Genomic DNA, 18983 nt, shown 5'->3' with positions numbered 1-18983 from the left:
ATTTGATAAAAAGGTCAAATCTCTGCTAAAATCAACATTCATATAAACTAATTCATGTCATTTCAGTGAGTCATCATGGTTGTGCCCTGAGTCCTCTGAGGCTGATCCCCATGGATTTACACACATTCAAGTCACTTGTTTTAAATAAATGCTTCTATTTTAATTCAGTTCTGGTCTTTATTGTAGCTGATGTGCAGGGGGAGAATGAGAGGTTGAGTCTGGCTCCGCCTCTGCCTGTCAGGTACCTGTTTGCCGTTCAGGTTGGCAGCGGAAACAACCAGGTGACTCACAGACGTCAGCTCGCTCAGACTCAGAATCAGGACCTGGAACGGGAGACGGATCGGCGTTAGAACCGGAGCGGAACCGGAGCGGACGCAGGGTTCTGCTGTCAGGACGCTCACCTTGTACGGAGGCAGGAGCTCTGTTCCCGAGGACAGGTCCACGGCGTGGACGCTGGGGACACGAAGACGCTGCTGTGATGGAAGAACGTCCTCGGTCACAGAAATGAAAGTGAGACTTACCAGGAAGAAGCGTTCCTCAGCACGCAGCCGAACACCCAGCTGCTCATCTTCTGCCGAAGGAAAGCAGCTGTTCAGTCCGACGAGCCGAACGGACCCGAACTGACCCGAACGGACCCGAACCCGAGGCCGGGACTCACCAGGTTGTTGCTCCGGCAGTAGAAGTGGCTGTAGGCCTTCCTGCGACTCGACAGGGCGAACAGGAAGTACTTGGCTTGTCCTTCCTGTCGGGGAGACGTGAAACAGTCAGGCGTCTGATCTGAGGCGTCTCTTTACGAGACGGAGTGGACGCGCGGTACCTTCGGCGTGCTGTGGGACAGGCGCAGCGTGTTGACCTCACTCCACGCTTCGGGGGCGTCTGCAGAACAAACAGAAAGGATTCAAACCAGCAGCTCCATTAGAGTTTGTGTTTTAAATAAAGTTTGATCTTATATCTGTCCCCCAACTGTCTCCGTTTCTTTTATTGTTTTACAGCAAAGGAACCAACATGTCCTCCTGAACGTCCTCGCAGTCCTGTGGGGGAACCTGAACGTCCGGCTCCGAGAACCCCACCGAGGATGGAGACAAACGAAGGAGCGACAGGATGGAGACAGGACTGAGACAGGACTGAGACAGGATGGAGACAGGACTGAGAGGACTGAGACAGGACTGAGACAGAACGGAAACAGGACTGAGACAGGATGGAGACAGGATGGAGACAGGACTGAGAGGACTGAGACAGAACGGAAACAGGACGGAGACAGGATGGAGACAGGATGGAGACAGGACTGAGACAGGACTGAGACAGGAGGGAGACAGGAGGGAGACAGGACTGAGAGGACTGAGACAAAACGGAAACAGGACTGAGACAGGATGGAGACAGGAGGGAGACGGGACTGAGAGGAGGGAGACGGGACGGAAACAGGACTGAGACAGGACGGAGACAGGAGGGAGACAGGACTGAGAGGAGGGAGACGGGACTGAGAGGAGGGAGACGGGACTGAGAGGAGGGAGACGGGACGGAGACAGGATGTAGACAGGAATGAGACAGGGCGGAGGACTAAGAGGACTCGAGGAGTTCTCCGGACCAGGACCACCTTTGTTCCTGCTCCTCCGGCGAGTCGACATTTTTCAGCGCCGGGACGTTTCGAGGCGGCCGCAGGAACACGGACAGAGACTTTACATCGTTTATGTCCTCAGAGACGTCCATACCTGACAGGGAGACGGACGAGTCCTGACTGTCCCCCGGCGTCCTGACAGGATGTCTGATGAAGTGGTGCTTCAGGACCGACAGCTTCTTCTCCGGGTTTTCTGTGAACTGATGAGAGCAGAGCGGTGAAGACATGAAACCATCACTCCTTCACGAAACATCGGAGGCGGTTCTGTTCGGACCTGCCGGGTCTCGGGGTCGATGAGGTCGAAGAACGCCCTGACCGTCGCCAGAACGAGCTCTTTGCACCTGGAACACAAAGACACGGTGAGGACAGCGGGGACGGAGGACGGGTCACGGCGGTCAAATTCAGTCCTTCTTACCAAACGATGGACAGGTGGTCGGTGGACACCCAGGTTCTGGGGACGGCCGTGACCTGAGAGGAGACGAGAGGACAAAGGTGAGCAGGAGGACGAGCTGAGGACAAACGTCTCTCTGAACGACAAACAGAGCCTACCACCAGGGACAGTTTGTTAGGGTCTCCGGGGGGACAGGGGAGGGACGTCAGGCCGGAGCGGACCTGGTAGTCACGGTAACCGCCTCCGACAGACAGGACGGTCACGTTCCTGAGCCTGCCGGCCTGGTTCACCCACTTCTGCCTCACGGTGGAGTAGAAATCTGAGAGACGGGAGAAAAACAGCGTGAGAACGAGGCTCCGCCCCCAACCTGTGGCCCGGTGGAGCGGCGGCTCAGCTCACCCAGCAGGTACGGGTCCAGGCCCAGCACCGGCGCCAGGTGCGGCGAGGCCTGGGTGATGATGAGGCTGACCAGCTGAGGGTTGAACCGAGGCAGCGTGAAGAGCGCTCGCGCCACAACTCCGCCCATGGAGTGGCCGACAATCGCCACGCTCCGAGGTGGCGTCTTCAGGTGCTGCGGGACGAGAGGCGGGTTCAGGGTTCGGTTCTGCCGGCGGCGTCCGGAGACGTTTCAGCGGCCGAGGTCTGACCTTGTACAGGCGCAGGATGGCCTTCACGCTCTCGTGCAGGAAGTGCGTCTGCCTGAGCAAGCTGCCGCCGTAAAGAGCCACCAGCTCCTCGTTGAAGTCCACCGTGAAGACGTTCAGGTGAAGACGGCCCTCCATGTTTTCGGCCTTCTTCAGAGCCACCGAGCCCAGGGAGCGAGCTGCAGGAGGAGGACAGGGCGGGAGGCCAATCAGAAGGGAGCGCGGCGCGGGACACGAATGCCGCGGCGTGGAAGAAATTAAACATCCTGTTTCTGTTCTGACCCGAGGAAACGATACGAGAACATGAGCTGATCAGAACCAGGAGGTTCTGCTGCTCTGCGTTAGAACGACGCCGAGGCGGAAAGACATCAGCAATAACCTCAGAGGAGCAGCTGCCAGGAAGGGTCAAAGGTCATTTCTAAACTACCTGGAGTCCATCGCTCTACAGGGAGGAAGATTATTCACAGCTTCAATTCACCCTGAAGGTCAGACCGTGCAGTGCTCAGACTCAGCAGGTCAAAGGTTAAAGCCTCTTCTCTCTAAAAACAACATGGCGGCTCGACTTGGGTTTATCTGAAGGAACCACAGGACTTCTGGACCAGAACCAGACCAGAGGACAGATGTTTACTCAGAATGCACTGCAGCTTGTCTCAGACATGTTGGACCACCTGCAGGAGACATCTGAAGGTCTCCGGGTCAGCTGGGAGGACGTCCTGATGGAAGCCAACATGTCCAGCGTCACTCAGCGCCGGTTCTGACGGACCGTCGGACCATCAGAACCGTCTTCTGGACACCAGAGGGTTGAAAACCACCTGAGAACCTGCAGCCCCTGAGAAGAGACACGTGGAGCAGGACGGTCCACGGTCCATCAAACTACCCGACCCGGGACCGTCCGTCCAGAACCCGCTGGAACAGAACCACAAGAGACCAGATCCACCATCGGACTCATCGGACAGATCTCTGCTGACACCTGGGTTCAACTGTCAGGCACGGAGGCGGAGGGCTCATGATACGGGCTCGTCCTCCTTCACGGACCAGAAGTGGGATGATGGCGGTCAAACGGCGGTTCTTGGCGTTCACTCACCCTGCTTGTAGCTTCCCGCGTTGCCGGGCAGGAAGAGGACAGGTGCGCCGCTGAGCTTGAGCGCCCGGGTCTCCTGGGCGTACAGCCCCTCCCCGTACAGGTAGAGGCCGAACGCCGGGTAGAGGCGGGCCACGCGGCGAGGCAGAGCGACCCGCTACGGGACGGACAGGAAGCCGCATCAGAGCAGGACTCGTCCACAACACTTTCAGCAGGTCCTCTTAATGTCCCCTCTAACACCGGTCCTCTTAATGTCCCCTCTAACACCGGTCCTCTTAATGTCCCCTCTAACACCGGTCCTATATAACACCTGTCCTCCCTAAAAACCCTGTCCTCCTCATGTCCTCTCTCTGTCCTCCCTAACACCTGTCCCCTCTAACACCTGTCCTCTTCCTGTCCTCCCTAACACCTGTCCTCTTAATGTCCCCTCTAAGACCTGTCCTGTCTAACACCTGTCTTTTTAATGTCCTGTCCCTGTCCTCTCTAACACCTGTCCTCTTCCTGTCCTCCTCATGTCCTCTCACACCTGCTGGTCTTCATGTGTCTTAATGACTTGGACTGTCTCTGGCAGTCTGCTGCAGACCTGCTCGGACAGGTGTCCTGAAACCAGACAGGTAACGCGCTCAGGCAGGTCACGTGACAGCAGCTGTCAGGTAGCGTTAGCCTGTTGTTTTCAGGAGCTTCCTGTCTTCCTTCCTGTCTCACACGGTGTCCTTTCAAACAGGGGACAGTCCACCCAGCTACAGCTAACATGTCCCGGAAGCAGCGCCTCCTGTTGCCGGGATAAACGGGTAAAATTAGCCGTAGTACTCACCCGGTACTCCGGGTATTCAAACATGTAGGTCATGCTGCATCTGTTCTCCTCGAAGCCAGTCAGCAGCTCCCGCAGGCCGACCACCAGGAGCCCCAGGGCGAACGCGTAAAAGGCCACCCTGACGGCTTTCATGGTTCGTTTCGGAACCGGACCCGCGAACCTCCACATTCCGCTTACCTCCGCGCCTCGGGTTCCATCTTCGGACTGGCTCGACCACTCCACAACAGAGCCACACACTGCTGTGACGGCCGTGATTGGCAGGCGGCTCGTCCAATCAGCGGAAAGCACGAGAAAATGGACCAATGGGGGAGCGTCTGTAAAGTGACGTCGACCGAAGCGAAACGCTCACAAACGGCTGTTTAGCTAGTTTTTTTCTCTTAAATTAGCATTTAGTTCCGTCAGAAAATATACTTTTTTTTTGTTTCACAAACATTAATAAACTGAATCTGACAGCAACGAATTGATTTATAACTGTATTAAATTGAGTTTGAATTAACTGATTTATAGACAAAAATTGATTTTCACTTGATTAATTGAATGACAAGCCGCAAAGCATTCTGGGATTCTGCGCCATCTTGGTTTCTACGTCACAGGAAGCTGATGTTGGTTTAAATTTTAAGTCTGATTTAACTGAATTCAAACAAATCATCAACTAGATTGAGCTAAAATGGATTATAATTTGATTTATCAGCCTGAACCGAAACAAATCATGACTTTATTAATGAAAAATAAAGTAATTTTACTTTGTTCTAATGTTTTTAAACTCTGAAAGAAGATGGAAGTTATTGGATATTATTGGGTAATGAAACCAACAACAAATTGGACTTCAAGATTTTTGTTTAAATGTGTCCATATTGGATCAAAGTTGATTCTAAATGGATTTTAATTCAATTAAAAAATAAAACAATCTGGATTTAAAAAGACAACAGTGGAAAAAATAAGTTATTAAGTAGGAGTTTATTGTATCTTAATGGTTACAACTACAATTAACTGTACTAAATTTATATTCTGACTAAATTAACTGATTTGCAATAATAGCTGGAATGAATTACAGGAAAATAGGATTAAAATTAGATTTAAATAATTTATTTTGAGTTTGAATTGAACTGTGATGGATTAAACTGGACTACAACTGGAATATAACTAAATTATTTTAATAAAAATGACCTCAGCTGAGTACATGTGTGTCTGGATTGGTTTATTTTAGCCCTTTTTAAATTTGGGGCTTGCTAATAAGGTTTAACTGAATACTTTTTAAACTAATAGTTAGAAACTGAAGCTTTAAAAAGTGTCAAAGTTTACAGATTCCTTTAATCGCAGCAACAGGAAGCTGCCGTCACAACCACCAGAACAGAAGCGTTAAACAGTTTATTCTGAATAGCAGTTTAAACGTGTCTTTGTGTGAAAACAGAAGAAAAAGAAACACAGCATCTTAACAACACAAATCTATACATGAAAAAGAACGTTTTTCATCTTTGAAACAGCATCTAACGTCCAGATTCCATCCTCCAGTCGGACCCGTCTCGCCGTCTGAGGAGGAGTTCTGCTCAGTTCGTTGAAACGCGTCACAAGTTCCCAGAGACCTGCATCAAATCCAAACCCCTAATCCAAAACCTTAGGATAATCTACCCTCGTAATGGTCCAGCTTGAAGGCGCTTCCTCGGTGAACTCCCTCTCGAATCTGACACAAAGTCATAAAACAGAAAATTTAGACGGATTTCTGCAGGATTAGAGTGGTTTTAAAGGGATATTTGGGACATTTTAGACTGGGTTTCTGTCGAAAGGTTGGTAATGTCTTATCTGTGGTAGATGGCTCTTTGAACCTCCTCAGTGTGGAGGAACTACGAGAAGTTAACAAGGAGCTAACGAGGAGTTAACGAGGAGTTAACAAGGAGCTAACGAGGAGTTAACAAGGAGCTAACGAGGAGTTAACAAGGAGCTAACAAGGAGCTAACGAGGAGCTAACGAGGAATTAACGAGAGGCTAACGAGGAACTAACGAGGAACTAACTTGTCAGTCCAGACAGACTGAAGACCTCATCCAGGAGACGTCAGGAAGATGGCGGCTCTTAGACTCGTTTTTTTTCTCGTAGCAGCTCCGTCCGCAGCTTCTCGACCCGAGCCGAACTGTTCCTCGCAGCTCAAGGTGTCGTGTGATTGGTCAGAAGCTGTTGTGGGCGTGTTTATGAGCTTCAGCGGAGCCATTTTGTTTCTTCTGCTCAGCTGAGAAACAGAAAATCTAGCTGTTCCAGCGAAACTTAGAAACCTGCGAGCCTAAAAAGACGGCGAGGAGACGCCGGCGGCTCTTCAGTCGGGTTAATAAACACGCCTGACTGCGGCGAGGGGAGCAAACATCTGTACGAGGACGGGAGAGCTGAGAAACCAGCGGGAAGAATCCCGTTTTTAACGCCACAGGAAGAGGGAGGAGCTTCCTGGGAGTTCTGATCCGAGTGTCTCGAGGTGACCGCAAAGCGACTTCTTCTGGAGCAGCTGGAGCTTTTAAAAACTGATGTTTACAGAGCCATCTACCACAGGTAAAATATTAGTTGCTCATAACCGTCCCTCTCCGCAGACGGAAGCACTCACTCGTACACGGCGCCCAGGAGCGTCTTGATTTCGTCGTTTTCAAGGGCCACCTTGAAGAGCCGAGTCCCGGGAATCTCCATCCCCTCGGGGAGCAGGACGCTCGTCATGTACCAGAAATGCATCAGGATGCAGACGAACGTCCTGCCTGAAAAACACCGAGAATGAGCCGACCAGACGGACACGAAACCAGAACTGACCTCAGATCAGGTTTAGATCCAAACACTGAAATCACGACCAGGGAGACAGAAGCTAATCAGAAATATTCCAGATTATATCCAAACTGTGAAGCTCTGATTTAGGTTTGAAGACGAGGAGGAAGTCCATCGTACCTTCGTCGACGAAGATCTGAACGTCTCTGACAGTCGAGAGGATGACGTCGCCACGCTCGGCGTTCAGGGCTTTCTGAAAGCTGGACGGCAACGAGCGGCACTTTTTCTCCAGCTCCTTAATCAGCTGCAGGAAGAAGAACAGAAAACAAAAAGACATTTATTCCCTGAGCGATGCCTTAGAGGACAAACCGTGTCCTCTCCCTGTCCGTCTCCCTCTCTGTCCTCTAGACCCAGACGGTGGAGGCAAATGGCCGCCCGTCCTGGTTCTGTTAAAACGAGTCTTTCCTTCCTACTGTCGCCTTCGTGCTGCTCAGGATGTGTGGATGTTTCTGAGGAGACTTTTGTTAATAAAATGGAGATAAGCTCCAGTTCCTCCTGACCCAAAACTAAAAGCAGGAACAGAAATCTGGGCCGACAGGTTCTGGACTCACATCTTCATCGACGAGCCCGTCCAGCTCTTCAAACTGACACCGGGACAGGAGGCCGGACACACGACAGAAGGCCTGAAAGAGGGAGAACACAGGGTCCAAATCAGCGGCAGACCAGAACCGGGTCACTCAGCCGGACACTGTAAACTTCTGCATCCGGGCTCTCCGGGTTCGGACGGACCTGAGTGGACCCTTCCACGAACTCCTTCATGCTGAAGTCCTTGTCAATGTTGACTATGATCCGAATGTAGTTAATCCGACTTCGGAGCCACAGGATCGGGTTCGTGAAGCCGAACACCACCACCTTGTGTTTCCTCTCCGAGCTGCAGAAACGCGCGGCTGTGACTGAAGCCCTCAGCCGGGGTTTACAGAACCAGTTCGGAGCCACATTTTGATTTAAAACCAACCGAGTACAATTAAAGGCTGAATTCAGCCGAGAACAACATCTAAACAAGGGCAGCGCCATTTTGTTCCGTGTGCTTCCGTCAACTTCCGGTTAGCGACAGCTAGAAGTGCAGATATACTAAAACAGATACAAATTAATTATTAATTAAAATAAAATGTATTTATCAGTAACTCATATATAAAAAGTTTTAAATGATTTATGTTTGAACGAACAAACAATTAATTATGTTTTCCTGTATTTGCGAGTCATTGGGGAGCGGTAAGAATGTAACACCGGCTACAGACGTTCACTTCCGCTAACAGAGGACTTAAATAAATCAGGATAAATGGAGCAACAGGAACAAATATCTGTCCCCATATTTACTGGGGTGGACAAGGAGGTCTTCTTGCAGGACATTTATCCAAAGGTAAGATAAAACCGCGCTCTGTAGGGACTTTTCTTCTTCGTCCCGGGCCCAGAATAACCTGATAACCGTATTTAACACAACCCCTGTCCGCTGCAGCTGTTAGCCGACAAGCAGCTTTTAGAGACATTTAGACTCAATTTATTCTGCTGCAGCTGAAACCAGCAAACAATTTACGATGTGAAACACGAGTGATTCTCACAATTTTTTATACTAAAGAAATAAACCTTTAACTTGAATGTTAAAACTAAAAGTTGTAGCCTTAATAAAAAATGTGGTTCATGAAATTTTTGTGTCATTATTTACTGATCACTGATCATTGATTTGTCTCTGATGGTTGTGGAGAATTTGTGGCCCAGTCTTCTTTCCAGCGTTGCTTCAGCTCATTGGTTTCAGCTCAGCTCTCTGAGGTTCTGGTTCTGGTTCTGGACTGTTCTGTTTGTCACATCTGACTCCAGAATCAGCCCAAACCATCAGCCCTCCACCACCGTGCTGACAGCTGCAGTGCATTCTGGGTAAACATCTGTCCTCTGGTTCTGGTTCTGCTCCAGAAGTCTTCTGGTTCCTTCACGTCGAGCTGCCATGTTGTTTTTAGAGAGAAGAGGCTTTAACCTTTGACCTTTGAAGGTGGACCAGAGGGACCACCTTCTCCACAGGTGGTCCCTCTGGTCCTGGTCCTGTGACGGGCCAGACTGGAACCAGTTTTTCACTCAAACCCTCCCCACATTTTGTCGTTGGGTCAGCTGCGCCGGTCCGAACGCGCCGATGTCCTTCCCTCCATCTTAACCCCACCTGTGGTCTCTGCAGCGCAGACCAGCCGTCCTGAGGGGGGTGGACCTCGGCCCGTGTGTCCAGAGGTGGACGGTCGAGTATCTTGGAGGAAAAGGAAGCGACAGGGAGGTGAAGGTCCACGTCTCGGCTGCGGCTCAGATGGATTTCCTTCGTAAAAACTTTGCCTACAGGTAAATCCGAACATCCGAGCAGTTTTTCTTTGTTTCTCCATGAAGCTGCTTCAGTTTCCGTCTCGCAGGACGCTGCGGTTCAACGAGTTCGTCCAACGAGCGTCGGAGACGAAACACTCAGACTTCTTCCTGTGCGAGGTACGGCTCATTCAGAAGGAAACTCTGACCTTGTTTTCATATTTATATTTATTTGTTGTCGACACAAACGCCTGGCTGTGATTTTAGGATGAGAGCTACTATCTCCGCTCGCTGGGAGAGGACGCCCGGAAGGTACGAAGTTGAGCAGGAACTTCAGGTCTGAGGCGTTGTTGAGTTAATTGGAGGTTCCAGATCCTAATTCCATCACTTCCTCCCCGGCAGGAACCTGCAGACCTGAGAAAACAGTTCCCGGAGCTGGCGGAGGACTTCCACACGCCGCGGTTCTTTGACCCGGATCGGTTCTTCTCCAGCGTGTTCCGGATCAGCTCGGCCGGCCTGCAGCTGTGGACGCACTACGACGTGAGCGCTTTCCGTCCGGGCCTTTCTGTTCGCCGCGTGGTTCTATTTCCCTGGGTTTCGGTCTCCGCCCCCTCAGGTGATGGACAACCTGCTGGCTCAGGTGACAGGAAGGAAGAGAGTGGTCCTCTTCAGCCCCCAGGATGCTTTGCACCTCTACCTGTCTGGTGAGTTGCCGTGGAAACGCGCCAACATGCCTGATGATGTTGTTCTGCTGCTGATCACGGCGCGTTGGACCCTTCAGGCGATAAGTCCGAGGTCCTGGACGTCGACGCCCCCGACCTGAAACGGTTTCCTGACTTTGTGAAGGCGAGCAGATACGAGTGCGTCCTCGAACCCGGAGATCTGCTTTTCATCCCCGGTAGGAAGAGCCGCTCACACGTCTGACTGTCCCGACTCACCTGACTCACCCGACTCACTTGACCCTCTGCCTGGTCCTTGTCTCCTCAGCTCTGTGGTTCCACAACACCCTCGCCCTGCAGTTCGGCGTGGGCGTCAACGTGTTCTGGCGCCATCTGCCTGCCGACGGCTACGACAGGAAGGACCCGTACGGAAACAAAGACCCGACGGCTGCAGCTCGGGCGCTTCAGGGTCTGGAGAGGGCTCTGCAGGCGCTGGACGAGCTTCCTGCGGAGTACAGGGACTTCTACGGCCGCCGGATGATCCAGAGGATCCAGAGGCGGATATTTTGTGTCGATCAGGACTCTGGCACTACATTACCCAGCAGCCTGTTCACCAAACCTGGATGAGCGTTCACTTTATTCTTCAGTCTGAAGGTAAATAAATAAAAAACAGATAAATTAAACTTTTTGGGGCTTTTTCTTACATTTCAGTGTGTGTCCTACTTTTAATTAATAAAATATTTTAAAGGGTTAACTTCTTTGGTTCTTAGAAAAAAAAACGCTTTGAGGAAAAAACTAATTGGGTTTTATTATTATTGACATGTAAAACAAAACATTTTAAATATTTATAACAAACATTCAGTACTGTTGATGGTAATTTGTGTAAGTATAAAGCTTTTTACTCAAAACAAACACTGTTTTCACAACTAAAGAAGCAAATATATCCCAATCTGTAGAAACATCAGCTTTACAGAAAAAATAAGGAATAAAGTGCTCAAACTGCCAAAATCCGGAACTAATAGAAAAATATATAAATGACTCAATAAAAATATTAATGCCAATGAATTCTATTAAGATGTTTACCTTATTTTGGATTATTTTACTTGAATTTTCCCTTCTTGGTATTTTCCTAAGATAATTTTTATGCATTTTCTCTCATTTAAAAAAAAAAAATATCCTGAAAGGGAGGCCATTTTTAAGCTAGCCCTTAATGCTATTAGCATCAGCAGCTAGCCTAACAATATTTTTTTATTTTTCAACTTTGATTTCCTTTTTAAATATTTTTTGTATGCACTTGTGTTGAATTTTCCAAACGGGGAAGATTCTCTTACAAAATGTTTTGGTACCGACTCACAACTAAGTAATCTAAGCTAGCCGTTCGCGAAACTAGCCGTTAGCATTACTGCTAACATCTATAGTTAGCAGTTCTGCTAACTTAGCTTGCAGTGAGAACAATGGCAAATCACCACATGACAAACTGTAGCTTTCTGTCCCCATTTGAATTTCTCCACTTTGTCCCTTTTTTACATTTGTGTGCATTTAGCCTTAATAAAGGCAAACTTCAAAAAAATGTTTCATGGCTGAATATACATCAACAGAGCCCATGCTAGCCATTAGCATTGAAAGCTAGCTTAACTTGCATAAGATTACAACTTAAACTAAAATAAAAACTAAACGCAGATCTATTAGTCACAGGAAGATCAAAATCTGTATCAGTCCACCGAATAAAAATAGTTTTTGTTGTATTTTATTGAGATATTTCATTACTTTTGATTTTTTACAGAAGCTTAAACCAGACCAGGGACCGGCGGTTATAAAGAACACTAATGTGTGAAGAAAAAGCAGTAAATATTAGAACTCTTCTTTACTTCTTAGCTATTAATTCACACAAATCTTTGACCACAACTGGCAGGAAACACCGAGTCATCAGATGGTTTCTAGAAAGAATGTGAACCGATAAACGTTCAAAAACACGAACAAACACAGCAGCGGATCTCCGTTCGACCTCCTGGCTCCTCTGCAAACAGCAGCTCAGAGGAACTTTGAGTCTCTGCGGACTTTAAGGAAGCAATAAAACCAAAAAAAGGTTCAAACACTGATTCAGACACACCAACGAGAGTCTGATTGACCTCTGACTTTTCCCGTTACAGCGCAGGAGTTATCTGAACTGCTTCCTGTCTGACCTGCAGAGAGACGCGGCGCCGTCTGGACAACTTAAAACACGAAGCTGAAAGTAGAGTTTGACGTTTTATTGCACAAAGATTACAGTTCTTCATGTGTTCTTACAAACAGGTTTTTAAAGCTTTGTAAACAGTGATTCCTTCAGGGAGTCTCAGCTTCTACGAGCGACCGCACGAAGCCCGCCCGACGTTCGGCGAGCGGCTGGCTGCGGGGAGCGGAACCGCGGCTGTGAGAAAACGTGCAGTTCAGGTTATCCAAAGATTTAAATACTAGAAAAAAAAAAGGAAAAGGTTGGTGCAGAACGACGTCACCGGGCCTGTGTCTGAATCCTTCCCTCCGGTAAACGCGGTGAAGACAAGCAGCAGGAAACGGAGCAGCCATGTCGGAGCGGCACTGACGTCCAACCGGCGCCTTCTCAGCGCGACTTCAAACGGGAAAACAACAAAGAAATGGCACATTTGCTTGGCAGAGTCCTCAGTCAGGCAGGAGGAGGGGTCCTGTCCGTGAAGCGTGGAACCGGCCGTCCTCACGGCGTCTGAGCCATGCCGCGGCTGCTCTTCATCTTCTCCAGCCTCTTACACAAGTGGCTGTTGTTGGACTCGAGCTCCTCCACCTTGTCCAGCGCCGACCGCAGCTGTTGGAGACAACGAGGACAAACCCGAGTTAGAAGACCTGAAGCAGCGCAGCTCCAGCAGAAGTTCTGACAGAAGTCCCTGCCTCTCGCTGCAGTTTGCGTTTCTCCGCCTTCAGCTCGTCCTCCACCTTCTCGGCGTTCTCCGCTGCAGATTTGTAGCGCGTCACCTGACCTTCCAGCCTGGTCACCTGCAGAGAGAGACACGGGGGAGACACTGAAGCGGTCACAGGCAGCACACTGAGCTCCGACGAGGAACCCTCTCTGCTCACGTTCTGCTCCAGAGCCGTGGCTTCCTGCTCCGCCTTCACCAGCTTGAACTTCAGGTCGTTGATCTGCCGGCTGGAGTCTCCTGCAGAAGTTTCACAACAACAGAGATCTTTCTTCAGACCTTTACCTCCACAGGGCTGGTTTAAAATCACGTGAACGCTTACGCTGCAAATCCATGATGTTGGGATCGTTGCCGTTTTCAAGAATCTCCGCCTCAGGACTGGAGCTGCTGTCGCTGCCGTTCTTCTGGGCCTTCTGCTCCAGCTGCGCCTTCAGCTTCTTCACCTGGAAGAAGACAAACATCATATTCATATTTCTACCTCTGAGAGGTTTCTGCACGCTTCCCTGTTTCTAAACATCAAGATGTCCACAAACATCTGCTGACAGACTGAAAAAACCAACCAAACGGTTCCTCCAGCTCTGCTTCAGACGACAATATTTACAGAAAAAATAACAAAATCTTTGTCTTAAAGAAAGAAAATTTAACTGTTTGTCTCCGATGTTCAGATATTTAACCTCAACATGAGAAATAAATCATTTTATATCAGTTTCAGAATATTTTTATTTATTAGGATTGGATGGATGGGTAAATGAATGGTTGGGTAGTTAAATGGCTGAATGGTTGGTTGGTTGAATGAATGGATGAATAAATGGATGGATGTTTGGTTAAATAGATGGTTGGATGAATAAATGGTTGGTTGTTTGGTTGGATGAATAGTTAAATAAATGGTTGGATGTAAAGTTGGATGAATAGTTGGATGGTTGGTTGGATGGATGGTTGGATGAATGGATGGATGGACGGTTGGATGGATGGTTGGATGGTTGGTTGGATGAATGGATGGTTGGTTGGATGGATGGATGGACGGTTGGATGGATGGATGAATAGTTGGATGGACGGATGGATGGTTGGATGGACGGTTGGATGGTTGGTTGGATGAATGAATGGATGGATGGTTGGATGAATGGATGGACGGTTGGATGACTCACCTGCTCGATCATCTTCTCCCGCTCGTCCACCAGTTTTCTGAGGCGAATCTCTGAAAAAGAAGCAAACGTCTGAAAACTTCGGCTGAATCCTCACAGCTCTGTGCAAAAGTCCTAATCCATATTTGTTCCCAAGCAGCCGGATGTTCCTGTAATCTGGAACCCGGAACGTTCTCCCTGAACATTCTCCCTTCACTCCGACCTCGGAGCGTTCAGGCAGGAAAAAGGCTCCTAAACTCAAGGGATGAGCCGGAGTCGACCCAACCGGGTTAAACTGGATCTTTGTTCCCAGCAGCTCCTCAGTTTCTTCAGTGGAACCGATAAAAACAGCTGCAGGAGCCATCTTGTTTTCCATCGGTTCACCTAAAGGAATGGGAACACCACTCTGGTCCATTTCTGGAGTTTAGGAGCCTTTTTTTCTGCCTGACGGAGGTCAGAGGTCAGAGGTCAGACTTTTGCACACAACCGTAACAAACAACTTCAAAGGTGTTAAAAAAGGAGAAATAAATGAACGTACCAAACAGGAAGTGGTGGGGAGGGAGGGCTGGAGCATGCAGGCATCCATGGTGGGGGGGTGGAGAGGCGGAGCATGTGAGGGGTGGGGGTTAGCATGCACGTGCACGTGCACGCCACGACTACAGTTAACCACGATAAGGTCTGACAAACGTCACCATTAATATAAAAAAAAAAAAACGGAGACAATCAGCCGTGAAACAAACATGTTTATTCTCCGACAGATTACAGACAGGATGAGTGGAAACATGGCAGCAGGAACAGGAAGTAGCTGCTGCGTTTGAGCCCCGACGACAGGAACCGTTTATTAACAATTTATTAACCGTTTATTTACCGTTTATTACCCATTAATACCTTTACTGGAATGAAGAAGGAAAACAGGAGCGGTGAAGGACAAACTGTGGCCCGTCCTCACGGCTCAGATCTCTTTCCTTCTCCTTCCAAACACTTGGTGGTGAGACGTCCACTTTAAGGACAGATGAGGACAGTAGGACGGGGTTGGTTCGGTCCCAGCTCCCCCCCAGGACGGCCTTGAAGAACCAGTTTTTATCTAAGTGGTTTAACGAAGGTCTGAGAGGACGACCTCCGGCGGACGCAGCTGCAGACGGAGGATCTCCTCTCAGATCATCATTACAAGAAACACGATGCCAACAATTTGGTTTTGTATCATTTATGAATTTTACCCCAACCCTAACCATGACCTTTAACCCCCCCAGTGGTGTCCAACCTTGGTCCTCGAGAGCTTCCATCCTGCACGTTTCTGTTTCCCTGCCTGATTCAGAGAAACAACAAAAACATGGAGGACAGCGGCTCTCCAGGACCGGGACCGGGACCAGGACCAGGACCAGGACTAGGACTAGGACTAGGACTAGGACTAGGACCAGGACCAGGACCAGGACCAGGGCCAGGGCCAGGACCGGGGCCAGGACCAGGACCAGGACCAGGGCCAGGACCAGGACCAGGACTGGACACCCCTAACCTGCATGTAGAAGACATTCCAGCTCGGCCTGACTGACCCTGTAGACATTACAGAGATTTAAGAAGAAGGACGTGTTTCTGTGTCTCTTGTCCAAATAAATTGATGGTTTTGACCAAACCCAGGACCCGGATGTCTCTTTCAAACCTCGGGCGCAGCGTGGGCGGAGCCTGGGCCGCAGTTCTAACACCAATAAACCCAAACCCAGCTCCACCCAGAAATTCGGTCCAGTTTCTGCCTGTTTGATGACCTTCAGGAAGTGATGACGATAATTTAAATACAAAGTGCTGCGAGGCTGTTTCAGACCCGGGGACAGCCGGAGGACTAGGACATCTTACAGTCCTCCTTCCCCTTCCCTTTGCCTTTCTTGGTGCTCTTTTTGGCATCTTTCCCGGACTGTGGAGCTTCTCTGTTGGGGACATTGTCTTCTCCAGTCTTCGGTGACTCCAGATCCAGCTCGATGACGTCCAACCCTTTCTTGACTGACGCCGAGACGTCCCCCGGAGCGACGGCCGACTCCTCGTCGCCCAAACGCTTCTCCTCTTCCTCACAGACGTCTTCAGGAGGCAGAGAGTTCTGCTTCTCTTGGAGAACAGCGTCAGGTTCTGTGACCAGATGGTCCACCTCGTCCCCGCCGTCCGCTGGTTTGTCCTCAGGGTCAGTTTGACCCAACCCTGAGCTGACGATGTCCTCATCTGACTTGACCTCAAGTCCCTCCTCCACGTCCTCCTCTTCTGGAATGATGGACACGTTGGACTCTATGGCTGCTTCCATGTCCAAGTCATCAAAATCAAAAGACTGTCCTTCTTCTTCATCATCATCTTCATCATCATCTTCATCATGGCCGTCCTGCTGGGACGCTCGAGGTGGATCGATGTCCTCAGCTTCCTGCCCGCTGTCTTCGTCCATCTGCTCAGCACGAGGACCAAGACCAGCAGGTCCAGTTTCCTGGTCTTGTTGAGCGTTTGAAGGTTCTGGAGAAGCTGGTTCCGTCTCCTCGGAGGACTGTGTTGGACTCAGGTCCTCAGCTTTTGTCTCGGGTCTTGAATCAGCCTGATTTGTGCTTCCTGTCCCGTCCTCTGTTGGTAAAGATGGCCGCCGGCGTTCAGAGCCGTCCGTCTCCGGCGGAGCTCCAGGTTCTGTCTCGTCTTCGTCGGCAGTCTTTGGCGTCGGTTCTCCATCGTCTGCCCAGTTCTCCTCGGGACCCGGGTCCGGATGGATCAGTGGCGGGGCGGCGCTGGTCGAGGTCGCAGCCACGGCGAGCTCTGGTTCCACCACGTCTCCATCAGCGCCGCTCTTCTCTGGTTCTGGTATCGTCTCATTCAGGGTTTTGGACTCAGTGTGGTCCGGTCCACGGTCTGAGGTCTCTGCTCCTGAGGACAGATCCTCGGTGATCTGTGGACTGACCACGGGTTCCTTTTCTTCTGCTTCGCCTGTTTTACCATCTGTTACGGTTCCTTCAGAACCTTCAACACGAGGAGAACTTTCAGCCGGTTCCTCCAAACTGTCTTCCTTGTTCCGTTGGTTCTCGCCGAGCTCCACGCCGTCTTCGTTGGCGGTTTCTTCACAGGCCACTACGGCGTTGTCTCCACCGAGCTCATCAGAAACACGGTCCATGATCGGTTCCTGTGGACAGAAGCTCTCAGGAGGTTCTACTGGTTCTATGTTCTCAGTTTCCAAAGGTTCTTCCCTTTCCTGCACATCCTCAGCTCCGCGGAGCGTTCCGGGTTCTTCTGAGGACGTTATCCCTTCTTCAGGTTCTCCTGGGAGCTGATCCGAGGTCGGTTCTTGGAGAGGTTCCCTATTAGAAAAGCTTTCAGGAGGTTCCACCGTCTCAGTGTCCAAAGGTTCTCCCTCGTTCTGACCCTCGGCGTTCTCTGCTGCAGCTTCGGTGAGGCGGATCGTCTCAGGAGGAACCGCAGCCTCAGAGGTTCTCCTTTCTTCAGGCTCGTCTGAGACCGGATCTGGGATAAGTTCTCGGACAGTTGAGCTTTCAGTCGATTCTCCTGGTTCTCCTGGTTCTGCTGGTTCTACGTTTTCCCTTTCTGGAGTTTCTTCCTTGTTCTGTACGTTCTCCAGGAGCTCAGAGGTTCCCTGAGAATCAACTTCTACTTCTTCTTCTTCTACAGGCTTCGGGTCGAGCTCCTCAGAAACACGGTCCGGGGTCAGTTCCTCCTGGGAACAGCTCTTAGGTTCTCCTGGTTCTAAGGTTTCCCCTTTCAAAGTTTTGTCCTCGTTCTGTTTCTCCTCCAGGTGCTCAGAGGTTCTCGCAGAACCGGCTTCTTCTTCTTCTACAGGTTTCGGGTCGAGCTCCTCAGAAACACGGTCCGGAGTCGGTTCCTCCTGGGAACAGCTCTTAGGTTCTCCTGGTTCTGCTGCATCCACTTTGTCAGGTTCCTGGTTGTCCCGCTCTAAGGTTTCCGGGACAGAACCCCTGGTGTCAGGTTCGTCTTCCTTCCCGGTCTGTTGGTTCTTGTTCTCATGAGAACCTTTCTTCTTGCCCTTCCTCTTCTTCCTCCTCTTCTTGCCTGAAGAGGAACCCTGAGGCTGAGATCGGTTCTCCTCGGCGTCGTCGTTCTCCGCCCCCTCCGGGTTCTCGGGTTCTGGGTTCGGAGCGGGTTCATCGGCTGGGATCTCTTGTTTGAGGACTTCCTGCGGGGTGTCCTCCCCGTCTTCCTGTTTGCTGTCGGGGACGTTTGTGTCCACATGAGGACATGTGGGACTTGTTTGGATCTCGTCTCGGTCCCGTCCAACAATAAATACAGTGTTTGAGTCCCTGAGGTCTCTGTCTCCGGACCCGTCCACCTCCTGCTCCGGGCCCGTTTCGTCCCGGTCTTCCTCTGTGCTGCCTGAGAGGAAGAGCACACGGTGACCAACAGGAAGACAATCATCATCATCATCATCAGGAGGCGCGGCGGGCTGGAAGCACAGAGAGGAGGAGGAAGGACAGGGCAGAACCTCGAAGAACGTCTCAGATCGGATCTCCTCAAGAATCTGAAGCTTCCCAACCAAACTTTGATTCCGTTTCAGAAGAAGAGAAGAAGTTAGTTTTCAGAAGTGGTGATTCTCCGTGTTTCTGTCAGGTCGTTCCCGACGGATCCGCAGGAAGAACCGAACTTTAGTTCTGAGAGAAACACGGAGGATCACCGAATC

The 18983-nt window shown here is 50.2% G+C and overlaps 4 protein-coding genes across 22 annotated transcripts in view; 1 reads left to right on the top strand and 3 right to left on the bottom strand.

The window, feature by feature from the left end:
- Positions 1-245: 245 nt before the first annotated feature.
- pgap1 (post-GPI attachment to proteins inositol deacylase 1) lies at positions 246-4779 on the bottom strand (the record flags this gene model as incomplete). The annotated part of the gene is given in 13 exon segments (XM_017438631.3): positions 246-323; positions 402-453; positions 522-571; positions 659-742; positions 818-876; positions 1710-1815; positions 1890-1956; positions 2031-2083; positions 2165-2325; positions 2406-2577; positions 2654-2829; positions 3735-3888; positions 4546-4779. Coding segments are annotated over 13 exon segments (1380 nt in total), but the record flags the coding sequence as incomplete, so codon positions are not given.
- A 1057-nt stretch (positions 4780-5836) lies between these two features.
- Positions 5837-8389, bottom strand: maip1 (matrix AAA peptidase interacting protein 1). Of its 2 annotated transcripts, none has more exons than XR_005233271.1 (5): positions 8069-8389; positions 7891-7962; positions 7460-7583; positions 7131-7352; positions 5837-6226 (listed from the first exon to the last, which is right to left on the bottom strand). XR_005233271.1 is itself a non-coding variant. In XM_017438625.3 (5 exons), the coding sequence occupies exons 1-5, from the start codon at positions 8351-8353 to the stop codon at positions 6148-6150; spliced, it is 705 nt and encodes a 234-aa protein (XP_017294114.1). In that variant the 5' UTR covers positions 8354-8389; the 3' UTR covers positions 5837-6147. The 2 variants fall into 2 exon arrangements, 1 of the variants encoding a protein (XP_017294114.1); XM_017438625.3 differs by having other exon boundaries at positions 7131-7275.
- A 176-nt stretch (positions 8390-8565) lies between these two features.
- Positions 8566-12728, top strand: tyw5 (tRNA-yW synthesizing protein 5). Of its 2 annotated transcripts, XM_025002102.2 has the most exons (9): positions 8566-8699; positions 9504-9658; positions 9727-9796; positions 9884-9928; positions 10019-10156; positions 10233-10320; positions 10398-10514; positions 10604-10929; positions 12426-12728. In XM_025002102.2, the coding sequence occupies exons 1-8, from the start codon at positions 8619-8621 to the stop codon at positions 10900-10902; spliced, it is 993 nt and encodes a 330-aa protein (XP_024857870.1). In that variant the 5' UTR covers positions 8566-8618; the 3' UTR covers positions 10903-10929; positions 12426-12728. The 2 variants fall into 2 exon arrangements, with proteins under 2 accessions (XP_024857870.1, XP_017294113.1); XM_017438624.3 differs by lacking the exon at positions 12426-12728 and having other exon boundaries at positions 10604-10958.
- The window catches only part of lrrfip1a (leucine rich repeat (in FLII) interacting protein 1a), a 48759-nt gene continuing 42285 nt past the window's right edge, over positions 12510-18983 (bottom strand). For 15 of the 17 annotated variants that reach the window (XM_037975969.1, XM_037975970.1, XM_017438634.3 and 12 more), the window contains one exon: positions 15046-18679. In XM_037975969.1, the coding sequence (XP_037831897.1) occupies positions 16155-18679 (2525 nt within the window). In that variant the 3' untranslated portion in view covers positions 15046-16154. Of the gene's footprint in view, positions 13091-13173; positions 13279-13359; positions 13440-13521; positions 13643-14344; positions 14395-15045; positions 18680-18983 lie in introns of those variants that run through there. The other 2 variants (XM_037975973.1, XM_017438641.3) reach the window with 1 other exon arrangement.

Source organism: Kryptolebias marmoratus, linkage group LG6 (genome assembly GCF_001649575.2).
Source record: "Kryptolebias marmoratus isolate JLee-2015 linkage group LG6, ASM164957v2, whole genome shotgun sequence".
Lineage (NCBI taxonomy): Eukaryota > Metazoa > Chordata > Actinopteri > Cyprinodontiformes > Rivulidae > Kryptolebias > Kryptolebias marmoratus.
This window is presented reverse-complemented; position numbering and strand designations above follow the sequence as displayed.

What these genes read in the sequence shown, in the direction of transcription:
- tyw5 (XM_025002102.2), top strand. Translation starts at nt 8,619, where the DNA reads ATGGAGCAACAGGAACAAATATCTGTCCCCATATTTACTGGGGTGGAC. An exon ending in CGTAAAAACTTTGCCTACAG is followed by an intron (nt 9,659 to 9,726) that starts GTAAATCCGAAC and finishes TCCGTCTCGCAG; the next exon opens with GACGCTGCGGTTCAACGAGT. An exon ending in TGGGAGAGGACGCCCGGAAG is followed by an intron (nt 9,929 to 10,018) that starts GTACGAAGTTGA and finishes CCTCCCCGGCAG; the next exon opens with GAACCTGCAGACCTGAGAAA.
- maip1 (XM_017438625.3), bottom strand. Translation starts at nt 8,353, where the DNA reads ATGGCGCTGCCCTTGTTTAGATGTTGTTCTCGGCTGAATTCAGCCTTT. An exon ending in TCAGATCTTCGTCGACGAAG is followed by an intron (nt 7,276 to 7,459) that starts GTACGATGGACT and finishes GGTGTTTTTCAG; the next exon opens with GCAGGACGTTCGTCTGCATC. An exon ending in CTCCTGGGCGCCGTGTACGA is followed by an intron (nt 6,227 to 7,130) that starts GTGAGTGCTTCC and finishes ACTTTGTGTCAG; the next exon opens with ATTCGAGAGGGAGTTCACCG.